The sequence below is a fragment of the Cavia porcellus genome, unplaced genomic scaffold (assembly GCF_034190915.1).
Source record: "Cavia porcellus strain 051 isolate PalLab524CR breed Dunkin Hartley unplaced genomic scaffold, mCavPor4.1 scaffold_7, whole genome shotgun sequence".
Classification (NCBI taxonomy): domain Eukaryota; kingdom Metazoa; phylum Chordata; class Mammalia; order Rodentia; family Caviidae; genus Cavia; species Cavia porcellus.
The window spans coordinates 21,802,186-21,825,523 of record NW_026947490.1 but is presented as its reverse complement, the minus strand read 5'-3'; the positions used below and the strand labels follow the sequence as shown (position 1 = coordinate 21,825,523).

The 23,338-nt window shown below is 58.4% G+C and overlaps 2 protein-coding genes across 5 annotated transcripts in view; one reads left to right on the top strand and one right to left on the bottom strand.

Annotated features, from left to right (window-relative positions):
• Arhgef1 (Rho guanine nucleotide exchange factor 1) overlaps positions 1-4,531 on the top strand; it is a 17,065-nt gene extending 12,534 nt beyond the window's left edge. For 2 of the 3 annotated variants that reach the window (XM_063252185.1, XM_063252183.1), the window contains 14 exons: positions 176-258; positions 427-552; positions 697-811; positions 926-1,026; positions 1,282-1,359; positions 1,610-1,685; positions 1,773-1,940; positions 2,454-2,541; positions 2,640-2,726; positions 3,045-3,112; positions 3,208-3,294; positions 3,655-3,818; positions 3,896-3,996; positions 4,165-4,531. In XM_063252185.1, the coding sequence (XP_063108255.1) occupies positions 176-258; positions 427-552; positions 697-811; positions 926-1,026; positions 1,282-1,359; positions 1,610-1,685; positions 1,773-1,940; positions 2,454-2,541; positions 2,640-2,726; positions 3,045-3,112; positions 3,208-3,294; positions 3,655-3,818; positions 3,896-3,979 (1,325 nt within the window). In that variant the 3' untranslated portion in view covers positions 3,980-3,996; positions 4,165-4,531. The remainder of the gene's footprint in view (positions 1-175; positions 259-426; positions 553-696; positions 812-925; positions 1,027-1,281; positions 1,360-1,609; positions 1,686-1,772; positions 1,941-2,453; positions 2,542-2,639; positions 2,727-3,044; positions 3,113-3,207; positions 3,295-3,654; positions 3,819-3,895; positions 3,997-4,164) is intronic. The other variant, XM_063252184.1, reaches the window with a different exon arrangement.
• Positions 4,502-23,338, bottom strand: Erfl (ETS repressor factor like). Of its 2 annotated transcripts, none has more exons than XM_063252248.1 (6): positions 23,234-23,338; positions 10,046-10,125; positions 6,914-7,148; positions 6,332-6,527; positions 6,091-6,208; positions 4,502-5,715 (listed from the first exon to the last, which is right to left on the bottom strand). In XM_063252248.1, exons 2-6 carry the CDS (start codon positions 10,110-10,112, stop codon positions 5,267-5,269), a joined length of 1,065 nt encoding a protein of 354 aa, XP_063108318.1. In that variant the 5' UTR covers positions 10,113-10,125; positions 23,234-23,338; the 3' UTR covers positions 4,502-5,266. The 2 variants fall into 2 exon arrangements, with proteins under 2 accessions (XP_063108318.1, XP_063108317.1); XM_063252247.1 differs by lacking the exon at positions 23,234-23,338 and adding an exon at positions 21,849-21,987.

Sequence of the window (23,338 nt, the reverse complement as noted above, 5' to 3'; positions counted from 1 at the left end):
AGAGCTCACTCCTCAGGGAGGTGGGCCACTGTCCAAGCACAGGAGGGCTGGGAGACAAGCTCTCTGGCCCCAAGGATTGGAGACAGCCACCTGCAGCCTGACCCCCACCACCTTGGCGGCACCAAAGCCCACCAGTCCCTAACAGCACACCCCCTTTCCCTGCTGACCCTCATAGCCCTATTCCTTGATCGTCTGATGAAGCGGAGACAGGAAAGTGGCTACCTTATTGAGGAGATTGGAGATGTGCTGCTGGCCCGGGTGAGGGTGGCCCGCTCAGCCCCTGCCCACTCCCCCAGCCTGAGACCTTTCCACTCAAGTCCCAGGGTCCGGGTCGAGGGCTGTCCTACTTCAGGCTTCCATCCCTGCTTGAGACTCTGTCCTTTCCAGTCCCATCTGAGACGTTCCCTGGCCTGAATCTTGCTGTAGTTTGATGGTGCTGAGGGCTCCTGGTTCCAGAAAATCTCCTCCCGCTTCTGCAGCCGCCAGTCATTTGCCTTAGAGCAGCTCAAAGCCAAACAGCGGAAGGAGCCTCGCTTCTGTGCGTTCGTGCAGGTGAGATCAGGCTTTGGCTCCAGGGTCCCAGGGCCGGAGGCCTGGGGCTGGGCTCTGGGGGACTTGGGGACAGACTGGGGGCTGACTTCCAGGGCCCACAGAGGTGAGGCCAGTGTCCCCTCCCTTGCACTGGTTTCCCCTCAGGAGGCCGAGAGCCGCCCGAGGTGCCGCCGCCTGCAGCTGAAGGACATGATCCCCACCGAGATGCAGCGGCTGACCAAATATCCCTTGCTGCTGCAGAGCATCGGGCAGAACACAGGTACCACAGCTTGCACCATCCCTCTGGGGTCAGCCACACTTCCTTAACCGTGGCCAAAGGGCAAGCGCTTTCAGGGTTGGGGTTCACTGCAGCTGGTCTCCCCCTTGTCTGCAGAAGAGCCCACTGAGCGAGAGAAAGTGGAAAAGGCAGCCGAGTGCTGCCGGCTGATCCTGCAACACGTCAACCAAGCTGTGCGTGACTCGGAGGACATGCTGGTGAGCAAGCGTGGCCCTGGCCAGGGCAGGGATAGGTGGGGGCCCATCCTCATCTTATCCACAGACCAGGGCAACCAGCATCCAAGGGTCTCACAGCCTTCAGCATCTCCCCTGGAGGTCACCGGGTATCCAAGTGTCAGCTGTCACTTGGTCCTCACCTCCCCTTCAAGGTCACTGGTAGCTAGGCCTGACCCCAGCTTGTCCCTCAGAAGTTGACCTTGGCTCATCCCCTTAACACTCCCCTCTCTGCCTCAGCGGCTCAGGGATTATCAGCGGCGCCTAGACTTGTCCCACATACGGCAGAGCAATGACCCCATGCTGAGCGAATTCAAGGTAGGCCTGCCAGCCTTTCCCTCCTGTCCCCACTGCCACCCTGGGCTCACTTTCTGGGGGATTCTGACCCACTGATAGTGGACCCAGGGAACCTCCACACCTACATTATTTCCAGCCAGGTGTCTCCTGACTTCGTTCCCTTGCCCAGTGGTAGAAGTCATCCCCAGGGCCCTGAAACCGCCCTGCCTCCCACTCTTCTCTCCCTTCTCTTCCTCTCCTCTTGGCTGACCACTGCTCCCTCCTGCCCCAGAACCTAGACATCACCAGGAAGAAGTTGGTCCATGAGGGCCCACTGACATGGCGGGTGACCAAGGACAAGGCTGTGGGTGAGCACCAGGTTGGTGACAGGGATGGAGTCAACAAGTAGGGTGTGGGGTCTCAGGTATGAGCACTCTCTGGCCATGCCCCTCCAGAGGTCCATGTGCTGCTGCTGGACGACCTGCTGCTGCTGCTCCAGCGCCAAGACGAGCGGCTGCTGCTCAAGTCACACAGCCGGACACTCACACCCACGCCCGATGGCAAGACCATGCTGCGGCCCGTGCTGCGTCTCACTTCCGCCATGACCCGAGAGGTGGCCACTGGTGAGAGCGGGAGTGGCCTGGCCCAGGGCAGGGCGGCTGTCAGTGAGTGCCTCCGCCCTCAAGGAGGAGGCAGAAGTGAGCAGAATATGATGGGCGAGTATGAAAGCAGAAACTGCCCCTGGATTTGTTGGCACCGAGGTGTGGCCTACCCTGATTGGTATTTTGACAAGACACTTGGCTACCCCTTGGGAATTGTAGGGTGCAGGGCTGGAAGCTGGGAACCCAGGCAGGAGGAACTGGCAAACATGCTACCTAAAATTTGCACCAGGGCTGTGGACAGCGGGAGATGCCCGGTGGTAGGGCTTCTAGGGGCTTCTATATGTACAGCCAGCCAGGGGCCTTGCTGTCTGGTGGGATCAGGATGGGGAGGGGTGGGTGGAAAGAGCATGTGGGCCTGGGAGACAGACAGACAGTAGGGGCATTTCTGGGGTATCCCAGCCTCCTTCTGCTCAGGAAGGGGTACACCCTAGGAGGCCTTGGCCCTGAGCCACTTCCCCCTACCCCCTCCAACAGATCACAAAGCTTTTTACGTCATCTTTACCTGGGACCAGGAGGCCCAGATATACGAGCTGGTAGCACAGACGGTGTCGGAGCGGAAGAAGTGAGAGGGGTCTGCGGGGACAGTATGGGTATGGGAGGTCCTGCACAGGTCTGGAGGTGCTGACCCTCCTGGGCCTGGGCCTGGGCCTGTCTCCCCAGCTGGTGCACCCTCATCACTGAGACTGCTGGATCCTTGAAAGTCCCTGCCCCTGCCTTCCGCCCTAAGCCCCGAGCCAGTCCAAGCAGGTTAGGGGGACCAGGGAGGGTGTTGGAATGATGGGGGTGGCTTCCCTGTGTATCCCCAGACCCCAGACCCCAGCCCCAGCTCATTGCATGTGTGTGTGTGTGTGCACGCATGCACATGCCAACCCCACCACGGCTGTCTGTCTCCTATCTCCAGGCCTCTCTGCCCTCCACTGTTGAGGCCTCTCTGTCTCCCTGTGTCCTGGCCTTCACCTCTGTCTCTGTCTCCGGACTATCCCACCCCACTTCCAGCTCTGTCTCCCTGCCCTGGCTGCCCCTAAAGCCAGGGGCGTGGGGTCACTGAGCATTTCCTCCCCTCAGCACCCGAGAACCCTTGCTCAGCAGCTCTGAGAATGGCAGCAGTGGCCGAGAGGTGCCTCCAGCTGATGGTGAGACCAGAAGGGCACTGGGTGGGGGATCACAGTGAGAGGAAGTGTCCACAGTATGCCCAGTTCAATCTGAGTACCCCCGTTTGCCCACCCAGCCCAGACTGAGAGAATACTCAGCGACCTCCAGCCCTTCTGCAGACCAGGCCCTGAGGGCCAGCTCGCTGCTTCAGCCCTACAGAAAGGTAGCCCAGCCCTGCCCCTTCCAGGGCAGCCACCGGCCAAACAGTGCTTGTGCTCCAACTAGAAAAACGCTATTTCCAGTCTCTCTATGTCCAGCCATCAGCAAACAGATGCACCGAGCCCACCCAGCCTGTACCACCATCCTGGGTGGCCCAAGCCCCTCTTCTTGCCTCCCTTAACCCTAATGCCACCCTCAACCCTAAAGTCAGCCTTTCTGTCTGCAGTACCCTCCTGCCTCATCCCAGCCTCAGCCCTGCATCCTCCTCACCCACCAGGGCCTTGGCTTCTGCCCTCCCTGTCCATCCTGGACCCCAGCGGAAGCCCCTGCCTCTCATGACTCCATTCCCCTTGTCCCTGGCCAGTGCTGTCCCTGAAGCAGCTCCTGTTGCCCACGGAGGAAGACAGCGGGGCGGGGCCTCCCCATGACGGGGATGGGGTGCCAGGTGGTGGCCCCTTGGGCCCTGCGCAGACCCAGGAAATTCAGGAGAACCTGCTCAGCCTGGAGGAGGCCATAAAGCAGCTGGAGGTGTGGCTGGGGGAGGGAGCCCTGGGCACACTGCGAGAAGGGAGGACCTCCCTCACTGACGACCCCCTCCCCACTAGGAGTTAGAGGAGGAAGTCTGCCGCCTGCGGCCCCTCCTGGCTCAGCTGGGGGGGAACCTCGTCCCCCAGCCTGGCTGCACATGAGGCACCTGCCCAGGCAGGTGAGTAGGTGGAGGAGCCTGGACCAAGGGGCAGAGTGGGCACCTACATCTCAGGACTCCGTCTGTGCCTCTGTCAGTCCTTTCTCTGCCCTTTCACCTTCTGAACCTCTTCTCCTCTCCTTGATTCAGTCTCTCCATCTCTGTCTCCCCTTCTCCTGTACCCCACAGGCCTTTCGAAAGGAAGAGACGAACAGGGGAGAAGACGAGAGGGGACTGTCTGTCCCCACAGCTGTGACAGCATCTCACACCCCAAGGGCCTGAGGAGAGGGAGCCGGGCTGCCAGGGGGACCACACCTAGAAGGGGCCCAGCCATGGTCCCTGCCTCCTCTACCAGCCGTGCTCAACCTTCGCTCCCTCCTGCCTTCTGCTGGGGGACTCAGGGCTTCATTCCAGGGGGTTCCACTGTGACCCCCACTTCCTTGGCCATCTCAGTATTGCCTGTGGAGGCCACCCCTCCATCCCCTCCCCAAGTGCCTTTGCTGTTTTTATACCCTGAATTGGAGCTTTATTTTTTAATATATATTATCTAAGCAGAGGTCTGTGCATGTGAGGGCAGGGTGGGGCTCACTGGGGTGTGTGGCCGCCTCCTGTTGACCTCCAGGGCCTGACCACACGGGCTCTGTGTCTCTTAGTTGTTGGTGCATTCATTCTTGTGTTTTAACTGTTCTTCCCCAGCAGCTTCCCACACACACATACTGGATATGAGGAGCCCCCCTCTTCCCCAACCCACTCCTGAAGCCCTAGTCATCTGAGACACTGGGGGACCCCAATCTCACTTTCTGTTCTTTTATTTTTGTAGTAAACTCTTGAAGTGGCTGTGGGGAGGGGCCCCTCCTGGGTGGGGGCTGGGGGCGGGATTATTGCTCTGAGCTCCCTGTCCCCAGGTGGAGCCTGTGTAGGAGGGTACCAGGATAGGGCCGTCACAGGGGTCAAACACAGCCACACAAACACACAGGTCACAGCAACAGGGGCAGGCAGGGGAGGCTGAGCTCCATATTGCACTTTGGGAGTGGGGCCAGGCAGGGACCCCTCAAACTGGAGCCTGGGAAGGTGGCTGGAGATCACTGAGTACCTTCCCCATTCCATGGAGTGAAAGGTGAGGAACACCCCCCCCCCCCAGTTGGACTGAGGAAGGAGGACACTAGGCCCTGGGCAGGTGCCAAGGGCTGGGCTTAGCCCTTGGGCTGGCACAGAGGGCAGACAATGGGTGAGGCGCCGAAGATGGCCCTCCTGGTCCCCGCCTCGGCAGGAATCATCACCCCACATTGGCTCAGCTGCCAGTACCTCCTTTGCCCACCTTGGCCTTGGGGGCCACTGGGAGGCCCTCATCGCCCTCACTGTCGGAGCTGCAGGCGCTGACGTCGGTGATCTCCAGCTCCGAGTCGCTGTCGTCCTTCCCGCCCAGGGTGGGCTCTGCACCCCCAGCCCCTGGCAGTGCCAGGCGAGGGGCTGCTGCCAGGCCTGAGGGGCGCTCAGGGCTCAGGCTTTCCCCGGTTGCAGCCAGCAGGGGTGTAGCTGTGGGGCCCCCTCCAGCCCCTGCAGAGGGCAAGTGGCCCAGGGAATTGGCCAGAGGATTGGGGTAGAAGTGGGGGGTGTAGAGAGAAGGGGGCAGCTTGGGGAAGGGGCCTGTGAAGTATGGGTTAAAGTTCCAGGGGCACTCCGGGAAGGCGCGGCTGTAAGGACCCAGCAGGCCTGGGGGCTTGGAATAGCCAGAGGCACCTGGGGTTGGAGGGGACATGGGCTGGTCAGGCTGAGCCCCTTTACTGGGGGCCTGCTTGCAGGGGCTAAAGGTGCTGGCTCCTCTTCGTTCCATTCCCTTCTGTTATCCTTCCTGCTGGAGTCCCTGGTGTCTCCCCTGCTCCCTGCCCACAGCTCCCTTCTCTTTTTGGGTCCCTGTTGTCCTCCCAGCTTGGCCACTGTACCTGCCTCCCCCTCCTCACAGAGGCTGGCTTTTAAATGCAGGTGCACGAACATGAACACACACAGCCTGGCCCCAGGCTTGCTTCCTCTAGCCTGTCTCCTGCAGTCTTCTGGTTCTCATCCCTCAGACACATGCAGATAGTCTCATTACCCCCAAAACCCTCAGGCCCTTACCAGAGCCCAGGAATGGGAAGGGACTGTCCAGGCGCAGTTTGTCCGTCTCAGGGGTGAACAGGGGCGTCCGGGCCCCTGGCTCTCCAAGGCGTGGGGTGGCAAACAGGGTCTGCAGAGTCTGGAAGGGGTGGGGGAGGCAGCACTGCTCACACTGCCCACTCCTGGGCATTTCGTGGTGGGCAGTGAGGGATGAAGTGAGGTGCCCCATTGCCAGTTCTGGGACCCAAGGATCTGAACTCACCTCGGGGGTGAGGGGAGGAGCATCTGGGCCAGGGGCACTCCCAAAGGGACCAGGGGTCAGCAAGAGTGGAGAGCCAGTGGCAGCGGCCGCCACATCCAACAGAGGGTAATTGACAAGCACGACTTTGCTGAAGTTGAACTTGTAGGTGAATCTCTTCCCTTTGGTCTTGTGGAGAATGCGCTTGTTGTAGTAGTAACTGTGGGGAGACAGGTTGCAGGGTCCTGGGTGGGGCGAGGAGAGCCCTAGGCTTCTAGATAGCACATTCCCTATGCCAGCAATTTAGGGAACCCGAGGCTTACAGAGGTCTCTTCACCAAGGGCCACAAGGCACGGGAGGGGTAAGACAGGAGCCGGAATCCTAGCCCACTTGGCTGCAAAACCCAGGGCTCAGGTCCTTTCATTTTTTTCCTCTCTTCCACTCAAAAGTAATTACGGTAGCTACAGTACAGAGCCCTGTGCTTTGGGATCCAACAGGATTTGGCCCCAGGATGTGGAGGGAAAGCTCCCAGCAGGTGGGGAGACCAAAGGGACAGTGAGGGGCAAGAGGGCAAGGTGGGAGTCCAGGCTTGCAGCCCTTCCTCACCGCAGGGCCCGGCTCAGCTTGTCGTAATTCATGTGGGGCTTGCACTTGCGGATGCCCCAGAGCCGGGCCACCTCATCGGGGTCCTTGATGACGAATTCCCCGTAGTCCCCCTGCCAGGCGATGACGCCCTGGTACTCCTCCTTCTGCAGCAGCTCCAGGATAAAGTGCCACAGCTGGATCTGCCTCGAGCCAGGGGACGACTCCGGCTTGTAGGCCCAATCCGGGAAGGCAAACCCTGGGGACAGGAGGTGGGGAGTGGCCTGGGGTCAGAATGCCAGGCAGACAGCTGTGGGTCATGCCAGGCTCAGCAACCCAAGTGGCATCCCCTCTCACTCCCCTAGCTCCAGGGCTCTGAGGAGCAGCTGCTAGCCTGCAGCATCTTTAACGGCCTGGTGCCATCTCCAGACATGCCCTGCTGTTGTCTAGTCCCCAAACTCCCCAAACAGGAGAGGACCTTGGGTTACTACTTCCCACTTGACCCTCTGCCTACCCAAGCTCAGCACTAGCAAGCTGGAGAATAGGAAGGACCAGTTTCCTGCACCAGTGAGTGTACACAGGAGGTACTGGCAGGAAAGACAGCTCCTCTTCATCTGAGGCCTTCCCTTCCCTTCCCTCAGCTGCCCCCAGATGGGCAGTCTTTCATGTCTCCTGCACCCTGAAACTTACTGTTGCCCTCCTTTCCAAGTCCTTGTCCCCTCTCCATGTCTATACTCACTGAATCCCCACCCAGGTTGAGCCCGTGTAGTCACACGTAGGCACCTCTCTGCGTGTCTGTGCCTTCCACGTCCCTGGGTGCCCTCTCCTTATCCATACTCAGGTCATTGAGCTGTCCAGAATGGGGTTCTGTGTCCTGTGTGTGTGCAAACACACATGCTCATGCACCCTCACAGATGCCAGTGACAGACAACATGTCACAAAAACAGCCCCTTACCCATCAGATACCCAGCCATACCATGGGACACGGGAATGCCACGGTGCCCCATGGGGCCAACCAGGTAGGTATGCCAGGCACAGGCTGCCCAAGATACAATGTCAGTCACCCCAACAAACCAGCATGGCACACCCACTCACCACGACAGGCACAATTACACATTTCCTCTAGCCTTCCAGAACTGGGACTAACTAACATGACTGTGTGACAGATGACACACCCAGGCGATCCAAAGAACACCCAGTGTGACAGAGACGGTGAATATAGCATCAACTCATCGAGGTCTGCACGTACACAATCTGACCAACACTCCGGCAAAGCATCCACCCAAGCTCATACCCACAGGCACCCAGTGTCAGCACCCCCATTACACAGGGAAGGGTGTCCACTGTCCACATCCCCCCCAGAAGGTGGGTACCAATGAGGGGTCTTGCCCACGATTAGATCTCACTTCCCATCCAGAAGGCCTAGGCCCGAGTCTAGTTTCCAAGCCATGTTTCCCTCCCCCAAGCTTCCCCAGGCTCAGGCATCAGCACAAAATGCGGCCGTGGCCAGGGCCTTCCACGTTGAGAGCCATGCAGGAAAGAGGCAGCTGGGGAGGCCACAACAGGGCAGGAGCACCCCTGAGCTGTGATAACCTGTGTCCCTGTATCCTCTCGCTATGAGGCCACCAGGCAAGTCCTTGCCCTCTCTGCCTACTTATGGTGGAGAGGAGGCAAGGAGGGACAGAATCCTGTCCAGGCTGCCTGGACCTGTGCAAAAGTCTGGTGCCCTCCTGCCAGAATGCTGGGCAGCTCCTCTAAAAGGGCGATGTTTATCTCAACTCGTTTTTTTTCTGTCTTTTTCCTTTTTATCCGTACCAGGGATTGAACTCATGACTGCCTGCTTGCAAGGCAGGCGCTTATGCCACTGAGCTAAATCCCCAGCTCCTCAACTCCTTTTTGTGCCTTTATCACCTCAGATGACAGGGCTCAAGCAGGACAGCTTTGGCCCACTGCACACCCCAGGACACATCCTCCCAGCCAGGGAAGCAAGCATATCACTGAGTCATTCACAGTCTCAGGGCGATAATGCAAAACCAACCCAGAAAAACCATCTGCCCTGGGACACAGGTCCTTTAATGTGCTGTAGTTACCGAGACAGACACACAGCTAGAGAGGGGCACAGGCAGCCAGCAGACACACATGGACGGCAGCCCCGGATACTGAGTTCCTCTCTCCCTTTCTCTCATGCATGTGCACATGAGCACACAGAGACACACACACCCTGTGGATGGAGAGCTGGACACAGCCCTGCAACAGAGAGGCCAAGAGCACATCCAACCACACAGCCCAGAATGTACCAAGAAGTCCACTGAGACGCCACCTGGCACACTACCCGTGGCAAGAAACAGGTGAAAATTCTGCAGCCTGCTGAGGCAGGGGCTCACAGACCTACCACCCCTTGCCCCATGCGGGACCCTAAAACAGACACCAGCCCAGAGACATTTAAGCAGCCTCAGCCACACACACACACACGCACGCACGCACACACAGCACACGGGCTCACACAAAGACCCCTGTCCACTGTGACCACTTTCAAAACACTGAAGTGTGATGCAATGACACACTCCACAAGGAGACCCCAAACAACCAGGTGGTCTTGGTCTCTCCTCAGCTCTCACTCACGTGCGTGTGCATGCGAACACGCGCATGTACGCACACACACGGCCATCTGTGTGGAGCGTGACTTAGGCTCAGATGTGATCTAAACTAGCCCTCCTGCCCTCATCACCAGTCCTGAGCATCCACTTCCGAGCAAGTGGGCTCTCCTGGGCCCCAGGCTGCTTGGGCTGAGCTATCTGTCCATCTGTCCACCTGTCCATTGTACCTGGCCTAATGTCCCTGCAGCCCCCATCCTGCTTTCCACCGCAGGTGCTGAGAGCTCCTGGCTGAGATGCCCAGACAGCCTCATTCCTCTATGACCTCCGTGCCTCCCTCTCCCTCCCCCATGCCCCAGCAGGCAAGTGGCCAGGAGAGGTGGCCTCGAAGTTTTTAACCAAGTTTTTCATGAAAGGGGTTTTATTCAGGGGACTCTGATGGAGACCAAGGGAGGCAGACTCACAAGTGGACAAGAAGACACACAGAAACAAGGTAGAGAGAAGGAGATATGGGCTCTAAGAAGGTCTGAGGGACAGGGTAGGACAGGTCTGGGCCAGTTACCCGGGGTCCAGAGAGCCGGCAGGGCAGGCGGGGCGAAGAGAAGGTCCGAAACGCAGCTACAGTCCATGGCGGAGCTGACCCTGCAGAGGCCAGACAGACACACCGAGATGGGGACAGTGGGAGAGACAGACACAGGTCAGCCAGCCGGCACTGCGGGGCACCCCACCTCCCAACCCCACCCTGCCCACCTGGCCCCACTGCTCTCTCTGCCCCCCAATTCCTCCCACCTCCCTTTTCCTGTAGGTCTCCCCTCTGCCCCCTGTCCTCCTCTGTCCCTGGCCTCAGTCCCCGTGCTCCTGTCCCAGCCTCTCCTCCCGATCCCCGCAGCCTCCCTCCCGCTGGTGCCTCCATCGCTACCCACGGCTCCCAGCTTCGCTCCTCTCTGCTCACCACTCACTGCTGCTCGCTTCTGGCTCGCACTCGCTGGCTCTCGCTGCCCGCCCACCCTTTGCTACAGCGCCGCCCGCCGCCGTTGCTGCTGTCTCTGTCCCATCTCTGCCTGACCTCTGGGGGCTGGGCCCTCCTTCTGTCTTTGGGTCTCCCTCTCTCCCTCTGTGTGTGTCTTGCTCAGGCTGCCCCAGATTTATCTGCTCCGAAGCTGGCCCCCACCTGCTGACCCCCAGGCCAATTCACCCACTCTCCTTAGAGCCCGCAGAGCTGGGCACCTGGTGGCCTGGCTGGGAGGGCAGACACAGCCCCTGCTCTCCCTTCCCTACAGGACTGGACGGGTACCGGCCCCCCTGTGTGAGTCCCACAGACCTTCTCCAGACCGGCTTCTTCTGGTCCCCCAGGACTGATCACTGGCTCTGTCTCTCCCCCAGACCCCACCCCTCCGACACTTCTCTCCAGATACCTCAAGTCTCTGAGATGCTCCATCCCCTCACCCTTCTCTTCTTAGCACCTTCCCCTCAGACCACCTTCCTCCCCACCATCCGTAACTATCCACTCCCTCTGCACTCCTGGACAGGGCAGGCACCCCCTTAGCCGCATCCAGCCCCAGCCCTCAGACTCTGTCCCCCTAAAGATCCTCTCTTGGTATGATCAAACCTCTGTTCTCCTCAGCCTGTTCCCTCACAAACCCCCTCACCCCTCAGACACCAGACAGTGTCCCTTCCCTGCAACACACCCAACAGGTCCCTAACTCTCTGCCCTCACCTGTGCCCTTCTCAGCCCCAACCCTGACTTCCCCATCTCCTCTCCATCTGTCTCTCACTTGGTCTCTCCTCCAGCCCATCCCTCCTTCACTTGGGGTGTCTCTTCCCATCCCTTTGGCCCTCTTCCTGTTTGCCTCCCATCCCGACTGACCCCCTCTTCTTTGGTCTCCCTCTCCCTCTCCCCAGTTGGTCCATCTTTCAGTCTCTGAGAGACTTCCCTGTCTCTGTCTCTATCTCTCCTCCATCATCCCTATCTCTGTCTCTCTCTCCCTGCCTCCCTCTCCCCACTTTCCCGGCTCCCCATCTCTCCTGTCTCCCCTTCTCCCTGCACTCTTCCCTACTCCCCCCACCTCTCTCACTCCCCCCTTCAGCCTCTCTGGGTCCCCCTCCTTCCTCCCCCCTCCCGCTCCCACCCCCCCACTGGCCCCTCTCATTTCCGTGTTGGTTTTGATTTCTCTTCCCAATGCTTTCAACTCCCCGCCGCCTCCTCCGGACACGTTATAACGAGGAGCCGTGGGATCGGCGCTCCGGGCCCTGCTCCCACGCTCCCCCCGCGTCTCTCACAGGCATCTCTGCTGTCTCTCAGTCTCTGCTGTGGCTCCCCTCTGTCTCTGCGCCTGGCCTCTGCCCAGTGTCAGGTCCCACGGGGACCTGGGTCCCGGCCCCTCCCACCAGGTCCCTTTCCCTGCCACCTGCCCCGCTGCCGCTTCTCCCAGCCACTGCTTCAGCCCCGCCTGGGTCCGCTGCCTGAACCTCACTCCGTCTGTCCCCCATCTCTCTGGATCCCCACAAGGCGGTCTCTGTCTCTGGGCCTCCACACCTCAGCCCTGCCTCCTCGCAGTCTCCCTGTCTCTGTTTCAGGGTCTCCACTGCTCCTACCCAGTGTCCTGTCTCTCCATCTCTGTTTCAGTCCCAGTGTCCCTCTCTTGGGGTGCCTTTGATCTCGCCCTGCCCGTGGCGCCCCCCCCACCCCCATTGATCCTTGATCGACCCACGGAGGGAGCAGGGCTTGAGGCCCAGGGCGGTAGGGCCAAGCAGGGGCCTGTCAGGGCAGCTGGACAGATGGACAGACAGCCCCAGCCCTGGTGACTGCTGAGGGGGAGCAGCCGCAACCGCCCCTCCCCGCCGGCCGTGCATGGTGCAGATGGGGACTCCGGGCAAGCTTTAATTTTTAATTTTATTTTGCTTCCTCCACCCCCCCTCGCCCCCTCTCCAGCGCCCGCAGCCATGGCACCGAATGTGTGTGCGTGAGGCAGCAGTGTGAGCAAGGCTGGGCAGAGAGAGGCTGCCTCCCTCCTTGCCAAGCACAATCACACAGCCCTGCACACCTTCCTGGGCACACACACACACACAACAGACTAACGCGCCGCCATGTACCTGGCAACATGCGTTGACAGATCCATATGTGTCAGCACAGTCACACCACTGTCACCATCATACAACACACATCACACACCCGTGGGCAAAAAAGTCAGACACTACCACAGGCCACACGACATGAGTGGGTTAGGCTCACACATCAGCAAACACTGCCAGTCACATCCACAATCACACTCATCACTACAGCCAGCAACCCTGACACAGAACCACGCAGGTTTTCACAGACACACACAAAGAACACACACCAATTCAACCCCACACTGAAACAAAGACACGACACGCAATCACATGTCTCAGAGAGACACCAACACTGGGGCTGGGGATTTAGCTCAGCGGCATAAGCACCTGCCTTGCAAGCAGGCAGTCGTGAGTTCGAACCCTGGTACCAGTAAAAAGGAAAACAAGACCAAAAAAAAAAAAAAAAAAAAAAAAGAAAGAAAGAAAGAAAGAAAGACACCAACACAGACACGACACGTAACAGACACCAAGGCTCGCACCTACAAGCACAGAGAAGCACAATGGCATGTGGGGACAATATCACACAGATGCAGACACACCCAAACACACAGCCACACAGCCAAACCGGAAAGACAGAGGCACGCACACTAGCACCAGACACTTTCCAACACATACGCACTTGGTCACGCATGGTGACACAGAGGCCTGCCTGTCACTAACACAGACAGCCATGGCCAGGCAGCACACCCACAGCCCCACACTCATACACAGACACAGGGTCCCAATCACACACACACACACACACACACACACACACACACACACACACACACACACACGGTCCACAGTTATAACCAGCACCACAGGGAGCCTGCAGCACCCCTCAGACACCAGGCTTGGTTGGGTGCATACTCGAGGTAACCCCAGCCCAGGGGCCCCTGCTTTTGCTACCCTCTCTGTATGGTCTCTGCTATCCATCTCTCCATCTACCTGTCTGTCTGTGGACTTCTTAAGCGTGTGTGTGTGTGGGGGGGGGTGTATGTGAAACACGTGCTTGTCTCAGGCTGTTTCTGTCCTGTCTCTCTCAGCACCCCTCTCAATGTCAGTTCTCTGTCCATCGGTCTGTCTCTCACTGAGGGTCTGTGCTGCTCATCTCTCTGCTTACCTGCATCTCTCAATGTCTCTGGCTGGCTGGCTGTCTCTGGGCCTGTCTGCTCTCTGCCTCTGTTTCCTCACCCCACCACCCCAGCCCTCTGGGCTGGGGTTTAACCAGTTGTTTTGATTTCTCTAAGCTGCGCTGGCCGCCTCGGGAGCTGCCTCAGGCCTCACACCCCCCCCCAGCCCCTTCATCCCTCACCCAGCCCCCCATCCCACCTCCCCTTAACACAATCTGCACAAGTGGAATGAAAATTGATTTTTTTTTTAAATTTCATATCTTCTCCAGGGCTCTGTCTAAAGAGGAGAGAGAGACGTGGCCCAAGACCCTTCTCCCACTGCCACGCCACCCCTACATGCTCATGCATGCACGCGCGTGCGCGCACACACACACACACATACACACACACACACCTTCACTGCACCCATGGCCACATATTCAGACACAGTCCAGGGACACACATGTCCCCATGCTGCTAGACTGTGTAGGACACATCCGTGCACACAGCAGACTTGTGACACCCACCAGTATGTACCCCACACACCTCTGAGCTACAGCTGGCAGCCCCTGCCTGGCACACATGAACCAGGGTCCTCACCCATCCCATCCTATCCCGTGCACACGGCAGCCTCCCTGTTGCCCCATGCCATGTGCATGGTCTCGCACATATCTGTCCATCCAAGGTAGGGCTGCTTCTATGGGTACACACAGCCAGGTTCAGGGACCACCCTATCACTGACACCAGGGGGTCCCCATGGCTACTCTGGTGGGACAGAGGCCTAGGGGGCTTTTCTGCCAGGACTTGCACCCCAACTCCAGATGTCACGCCCACTCCTATCCCTGCCCATGTCAACCAGTGCTCTGGCCTGGCTCTGTGAAGGAAGGGTGACTGTGTACACGGGGTGTACAGATACACACAAGCACACACACACTACACACCATGCATAGCACATACATGGAACCAGCAACCAAACCACATATCACACTGCACATATGCATACACATGCCATATACATATACCACACAGCCACCACACACATACAACACACATGCCACATGCACCATATACACAGCACATGCTATACAATATACCACCACATATCACACACACGACACACACGCATCACATGCATAGCATACACATGGATCCCATGTGCACAGGTGCCGCACATGTGTCACACATACGACACACACAGACTCCTTCCTACTTCTCTCAGGGCCACACACTGTAATTCTTACAGGGACACACAAAACATGGGGCTTTAAACATAGTCACATGCGACACAGCATCCCACAGAACACACACATGCATGCCCAGCAAGCCAAACAGACCTACAGTCTGCCACATGGAATGGAGACACATCCATGAAGTTCACACACACACTCTCTGACAATCACACAAACACAACCCCAGCACAGCAGCACACCAAGACACAAACACACATCAGGTAGTTCATCCCACATGTACGCTCCACCTAGCCTGTTATACTCCACTCCCCAAGAGACCACACACACACCATAGCCCGCACACACGTGCACACACTCCCAGAAAAGCAGCTGCATCTGAACCTGGACTCAGACACGGCTTCAACACCACAAACACAAACACACAGCCACCCACACCTACCCAGCAAGGCCTCACACACAGGTGTAGGAGATCTCACACCTACACTCACATCCTGGCTCAGGGGTCCCCCACCTGCTTCTCCTGGCCTGAGCTTCTGCCCCCTTCATGCCTGCTGACCTCAGGGGTGCAAGTGGATGTGTATGATGCTGAAACACCATACATGGCACAACCCCAGCATTGCAGGCAGTTGTGTTAGATACGCACAGCTGAGCGCCACACACACCCCACAGCCAGCCATGCTTGCAGACATAACACGCGTGGTGTCATGCAGCCATGGTGTCACACCCAGGCTCAGTCCCCACTGGCCCAAGTCACATTTACATGTGCTGCAATGCAAGCCACACAAGCACACCCCTGCAGGAGCCTCTCCTGAGGCCGCTGTTCAGGACAGACTTGGGGACAGATGGACAGATGCACAGGGGCATGCAGGCCTACAGGAGGGGTGTCTCATGCTGGGTTGGGGGTGGTTGTGAGGCACTAGCACTATGCTAGGTGACCAAGAGGCTAGGTGGCTGTGGAAGGTAGGGAGGGCAAGGATGGAGACCAGTACACTGCCTGGGTCTGTCTCTTCCTTTAGCTGGGCATCTCTCAGGCCCTGTGTGTTTCTCTGGGTCTCTGCCTCTCTCTCCTTGAGTCTCAGTCTCTGCATGGATGTCCCTGGAGCTGTGGCCTGAGCAGCACAACAGTGTCAGTGGGGGGTAGCGAGGGAGCGTCTCTGGGGAGGTGGGAGCTGCAGTGCCACGCACCCCGCCTACCAAACAGCACTGGGGGAAGGGAGAGAGAGGCTGCGCAACCACAGCCTGGCCCTGGCGCCACACTGCAGCCCCTGCCTGCAGATACCCAGAGAGCTGGAGGAGCTGGGGGCTGGAGGTGTGTAGAGGAGAGAAGGGGGACAGGCAGAGGGGTACAGTGAGAGAGATAAAGAACAGAGAGGAAGGGGGTAACGTCACAGAGAGGAGGAGAGACAGACAGATGTCCAAGACCAGAGAGCAGGAGACCTCAAAGGCAGAAAGACAAAGTAAGACAGACAGACAGACAGAGATAGAGACACAGAGGCCAGAAACAGAGCCGGGTAAGGGGAGAGAGAAAAGAGACACTGAGAGACAGAGGGAGATCCAAATTAGGGGCACCCGGGAAGAGGGCAGAAAGAGGGAGCAAGTGGAGAGAGGCTGAGACCAAGTAAATTAGAGAGCTGGAGGTCATGGGAGTGAGGGCACCGGAGACTGGGTCAGGGAGGAAGGCAAGGAGGGGCAGAGATGCGGAAAATTGAGGGATTAGGGCAGAGGCAAGAGCGGGATGAGGGAGCCCCAGGTAGCCAGAGCAGAGCCACAGGGAAGGACCCAGCTAGCATGGTTCACAGCCTCCCTGTGTGTGTGAGGAGCCCAACTCCCCTCACCCTGCTCCTGCTTCCTTCTGCCCCAGAGGCCCGTGCCTTGGAGGCCAAACCCACCTCGAGTCTCACACCCACAAGCCCAGCCCCATGCCCAGCTCCAACCTCAGCATATTCCTGGTCCCCATCCCTAACCCATCCTCACCAACCCCTTCCCCAGTTCCTGCCTCACTTGAGCCCCAGCTCCATCCCCAGCTCAGCCACAGGACCTTCAGCCTCTGGGGTTGGGCCTGTTGGCCCAGCCCTCCATCACAGAGTGACAGCTAAGTAGGGAAAGGATGGTCCTTGGTGGTACCTGGACAGAAAAGCATGGCTGAGTGTGAGTGTTTTAGACCTGGAGGCCAAGGGCAGGGGCTCTGCGTGTCCTCCTCAAGGTCTCTCTCTCTCTTGGGATGTGCTGAGGCAGTAATGTTTGCATGGAATCTAGATGAAACAGCATGGTAGGGAATCTGAGAGACAGAGATGGGGATCAAAGGGACAGAAAGATAGAGATCACAGAATCTGGAGGGACAGGGAGAGGGGAAAATAGGGGTACAGCAGCAGAGAGCTAGAGAGACTGGACTCAGGCACCCAGAAGGACAGGCAGATGGGGCAGCATGGGGGGAAGCAGGAGACTGAGGGTCAGCAACAGGGGAATGAGTCTCAGACCCTAGAGGGCAATGTAAGGGGCAGAAAGTTAAGGGGACAGGGCCAAGAAACTCAGAGGCACAAGGAAACAGAGCAGAGCTGGGCCAGGGCTAGGGCAGGTGGGGATCCCACATAGGCCAGGGTCCGGCTGGGCTGGGGGAGGCTCGGGGCTCCAGGGGCATCAGGCGCAGTGCTAATTCAGCGCCATCGATCAGATGGGATGAGAGCAATAAATTATTGTGACAAGATGCAATCCTGGCCCCTGCACTGCCGCCGAGGCAGATCGATCCCTGTCCCCAGCCCCACACCAGGTCCCATGCCCAGGTCTTGCTGGCCTGGACACCTCTGCCACCTCTCCCTCCATTCTCCCTGTTATACGCTCACTCCCACTGGTGGCCAGGCTGGGTGGCAGTCTTGAGAAAAAAACAGGCCTGGAAGGACCCACAGAAAAGTCCAGTCCTTAGCTGACCCAGGCCCTCTTACTTCTCTCAGCGCACCATCCTCACCACCACATGCAAAGTAGTAACTACCACGATGCCCAGTTCACAGATGTGGAAACTGAGGCTCAGACATGGGGAGTAACTTGGCCCAAGTCCCACAAGGCTGAGTGGTGAAGCCTAGACCTGAATGCAGGTCAACATGACCTCAAGTTCCCCACTATCTCTACTATCAGAAGAGAAAGCAAGGGACAGAGACAAAAAATGGAGAGAAGAGACTGAGACAGGGTTTAATGAGAGTGAGGTGATAGAAACAGAGACATAGAGAGACAGGATGAAGAAGCAGAGGAGAAAGAGGAGACAGAGAGACAGAGTTATAAGGAGATACAGAGATAGACACGGAAAAACAGAGAATAAAGATAGAGCTGGGCAGGGCAATCAAGAAACAAAAATGAAACAAAGCTACAGAGTGATGAACAGACCAGATCAATGGCAGGCAGAGGCAGCAGGGCAGGGAGAGATGAGCAGATGGGGGCAAAGGTGGACACAAAAAAGGGACACAGTGAGGGGTGGCAGGAGGACGCGTATCAGGAGACAGCTCCAGAGACCAGCGGGCATCTGGAGGGGCAGACGATTGTAGGGAAGCACAGGAGTAAGGATGTGGGGTGTCAGCTGTGGTCCCCTGGAGTTAATACTCATGGAAGCCAAGTATGAGCAGGCACTGGAGGGGCAAGATGGAGGGCGAAAGCACAAGGTTGAGAGGAGCCCAGTGATGAAGCAAGGGCTGGCAGAGCACCTAGCTGGACAGGTGTGTCTCCGAGGAAGGAGGTCACCTGCTGGGCAGGTATGAGAGACCAGCAAACCTGGAAGACAAGGAAACAGTCTCTGAAGTCAGGCTGCCTCGGTTTGACTCAAATCTCCAGTAACTCGCAGTGTCTGAGATCTCAAAAAAGTTACTTCACCTCTCTGGACTCAGTTTCCTTCTCTGTAAAATGGGGACAGAGATTCAGTAACTGCGTTATAAAGGGTCCCATGAGAGGAAGTAAAATGATGGACATCCTGTCACAGGGACACTTTTAGTCCTCAGCAGCGGTCATCATTGCCATCATCATGGCCATCAGTATGCAAGGGACAGGAGGTGCAAGACACCAGTGGAGAACACAGACCAGCCAGATACTACTCGGAGTGTGGGATGCGGACCAACAGGGCCTGGAGATGGTTAGAAATGCAGACCTTTGGGTTCCGCCTGCCTGGTGGGAGGCACTGGAATCTGCCAGTGTCTCTGAAACATATTGATGTCTGAGAGCTTCTTTCCTGTGCAGGCAGCGGGTGTGCAGGTGTGTTGGCAGCTGGGCACAGGTGCTGTGTGTTTAACAAATGCCACAGGTGTCGTTTATATGCCACAATCGGTACTCCCTGGGGAGACTGCTGGTCGGAGACTTGTGCTGTGGAAAAGGACAGGTGCTTTTGCAACGGAGCAGGCTTGAAACAGGTGCAAGAGACCCAAAGGTTTGACTTTTATGGTTGGGCGACAGGTTGCATGAGAGATGAAAAGACCTGAGAATAGAGAGCTGGGGATGTGCTCATGAAGCAGAAGCAGTGTTGGAGGAGCCACGTGGGTATCTGCGGAACAAGGATGCCTCCAGGAGGAGGTGTTCTCTTGGGGACAGGAAGACTGAGACCCAGCTGAAGCCCTGCACAGCAGAGGCAGGTTAAAGGCAGAATGGGGGGGGGCATCCGGAGTTCTCAGGACCTGTGTGCCGAAGAACTGAGCCCTTGCAGTGGCAGAGGAGGCGATACCTAGGGTACACAGGTAAGGAATGGACAGGTGTATGGAGGCCCTGGCATGAACTTGTGCACCAAAAAAGAAGTGAGAAGCCTGGGAAATTAGAGTGTGGAGAAAGAAGTGGGTAGATACACTGAGGACAGGTGTAGAGAAACAGCTGTGCAGGTGAGACAGGTATCTGTGGCCAAGAACTGGCCAAAATTGTAAGTATTGTATGTTGTAAGAGAAGGCAAGAAACCCAGAGAGGCAGAGAGACAGACAGACAGAGACACAGAGACTGAGAGAGTCAGACACCGGTGGGAAAAGTGGGGTTCTTGTAGGAAGGCACCATAGCAGGGCAAGGAGCTGAGCAAAGAGCTTTGGTGAAGGGCAGGCTGTAACTGAGGTGCAGGTTAGGAAGCTACTACACACGCGCGTGCTCTGTGCAAAGTGCTGCGTGTGCACACACCTGTGGTGAACGGGGGTACTGCTGGAAGGCAGAGATGAAAGGCATGATCATCTGTAGGGGACAGGTGGAACAGGGCAAGGGGAGGCAGGAAGAAGAGAATGTGGCCTGAAACACGAGAGATGCAGGGATCTGGTGGAAGGGTGGAGTCCGCAAAAGCAGGTGTATTACACAGAGAGCCAGGTGAGAGGAAATGGGTGTAACCTACAGAGACCCCAAGGGAACAGGTGTGGAGAGCAAGGATCACCACCTTCGGGGGACAGGTGGAAGGAAACTGTCACCCGGAGGTGCAGACGTGGAGTACCCAAGACACAACAAGGGTGTGACAGTTATGTGGACAGATGTGACTGAGAAGTGTTACCTGATGCCACAGGTATGTGCAGCACAGCTCTGCCCTGGTGATTTGCTGCCTTACTTTCTCTTGCTTCCCTCTCGTCCCCCTCCCCAGGGGACAGCTGCAGCTCTCGGGCCCCTCCTATGGCTTGGACCCTGGGAAGGGCAAGCAGTTAGCTCTGGGCTTGGTGAGGCCCAGCCTGCTGGGCAGCCCGGGCTCCTGAGGCTGCTTGACGATGCCGAGCGCGTCTGGGGCTCGGCAGGCCGGCCAGGCGGGGGGGAGCGGGCGGGGGGGCCGTTTAGCCGTGATAGATCCGCGCGCCGCTTGTCTCTTAATCTCCGGAGCGACCGATCGATTCGCTATTTCCCTTTGTTGCCAGAAAATTCGATCCTGGGCCTGGAATTAGGTCCCCGGCTTAATCTGAGCGGAAACCAGCGAGGGGGAGACAGAGACAGAGACGTTGGGAGAGACAGAGAAGGAGAGATACAGAAGGGCAGAGACTGAGAGATACAGAGATAGAGAGATCTGAGGAGAAATGGGCACAGAGATAGGAAGAGGGTTGAACCCTAGAGATAGAGACGCTGAAAAAGACAGAGTCAGACAGATTATGGGAGAGTTAGAGATGTCACAGAGGTGCTGGGGAGAAACAGAGGCAGAGAGCCTTTAAGGAGAGACGGGGGGGGGGGGGCGGGGGGAGATGGCAGAGGCGTCCCGGAGGGGCCTGTCACTGTGGTGGAGTGATGGTAGAAAGGATGTCCCAGAGAAGTGCAGCCCCACAAGCCCCATAAAGGTCAGGCCCCTGCACTCCCTGTCCCAAAGTATGCAGACCCCAGGATTGCTCCAATATGCTTTCCACTAACCTTGTGATCCTTCACACCAAATATCCAGACCCCAAATATCCAAATCCAAATTTGCAGATACTCAGGTCTTGAACTTCGGCCCCAAATTCAGACCTCCAGCTCCCTAACTCCACACTCTCATGTTAACCCACCCCCCAATACTCTCTGCTCCAAGGAATCAGTACCCAAACCCTAATATCGATCCAGCTCTTTGGCCCTTAACAGCGGGTCTCTTTCGTCCCAAATAGTCAAGCCTTTACCCCTGTCTCCCTAAAACCCACTCTAGACCCACATATCCGGACTCCTCAGTCCCAAATATCCGGGTCCACTCTCAATTCGTCCCCAAGTACCTATTTCCAAAATCTCTGAGCCCTGGTTCCGCCCGACCCACCCGGGTCGCTCACGTGCACACCCCTGGCTGCCCTTAACCATTGCGCTGGGGTCCCAGGCCGCCCCTCCAGCACTCTCGCCCTCCCACCCCGCGCCGAGGCCCGACCTCCCCAGCACAGGGAACAGCCGCACCTCGCAGGCGACCCCGCCCCGCCCCGGCTCCGGACCTCTGGGGACCCTGTCCAGCTCCCGCGCCCCGCGCCCCCTCCCCCCTCCGCGCCTCCAGCAGGAGTCCCCGCCCCCATCCCCGCCCCTGCGCCGGCCCGCGGCGCGCACTCACTTTCCCGGCTTGGCGCGTCCGCTCCGGCCCGGGAGAAGAGTTTAAAGTTCGGGTCCCGCAGCCATGGCCCCGCGGCGTCCTGGAGAGGGGGCACCGGGCGGGGCGGGGAAGGGTGCCCAGAGCTCGGGGGACACGGGACCGAGAGGACGAGGACGAGGCGGACAGGACAGTGAGTCACTGAGACAGTGCGACACAGAGACACCCAGAGTCGGGGGACTGGCACGGGAGGCGGAGACGCGCCAAGAGAGCCGGAGCGGCGGGAAGCTGGAGCCGGGTCCGGCCGGAGGGCTGCGGGGCGCGGGCGGGGTGCGCGCCGCCGCCGCCCCCGCCTCCTCCTCGCCCTCCTCCTCGCCCTCCTCCTCCTCCTCCTCCTCCTCCTCCTCGTCCTCGTCCTCGGCCTCCTCCCTCGCTGCTCCGCGGCGCGCCTCCCGCCCTCGCGGCCGCCGGGCCCCGCTCTGCGCGCAGATATATGGAGGCGGCGGCGGCGGCGGCGGCGGGCGGCGCGGGGGAGGGGGCGGGAGCGCGATCGATGGAATATAATTTTCCTCAAACTCGGAAAATAAAGTTCAGAGCTGATCAAATTTGAAAACAGATGTCGAATCGCGACTCTAAATAAGGTTCGATCCCGGGACTGAGCAAGTAGGGTGGGGGCGAAGAGGACCCCCTCAGCTCCCCTTCCTTCCCCTCCCCTGCGCTCCGTCTCGCCCCTGCCCAGGGGGACCCGCGGACAGACGGACGGGCCCAGGGAAGGTAGCAACAGCGTGGCCAAGACACGCAAAGCTGGACTCGGGTCCTAATTGGACCCTCAAACACGCAGTCCGGATCGCTGACCCGCGGACAGAGGGCCACACGGACACAGTAACACGGACGGCACAAACGCACGCACACAGGACACAGCGGAGCCAGGACAGACACACACACAGTTAACACGCACTGCCTCTGCCCGCACAGACACAGCGAAAACAGCCTATCCACCGAGACACAGATGCCACGGAGGGACACGCAGAGGGACACGCAGCCTGCACACACATACCTACCCCGACCAAACCTACCTCTGGACCGCTCACCCACCGCTGGCCACAAGGACGCATACAGATCCACAGTAACACACACACCAACTCCTGACACAGCAGCCTAGACCCACACCCCCACCCCAACAACTGCGGAGCCCAGGCAAGCACACTGCGTTCTACTTTACACACCCAGTGCTCCCAGGCACACACACTGTACACACCGGCAGTGACTGGGAAGAGCCAGGCCCACCAGGATCTGTCTCCAAAGAAATCACAAGTACCTAGGACCAGGCCTGCAGCCTGACAGCAGACCAGCGCCCCAGGGGAGCCCCGGCCCCCCTAGACCTCACCCTTGACCTGCAGGCCTCCTACCTCTCTTGCCCTTCACATTGCTTCCCTCCTTTCCACCTCACTCCCTTGCTGAGCTTCTGAATTCATTCCCGGGCCACTGGGACAACTCCCAAGCCCCAGGCAGTC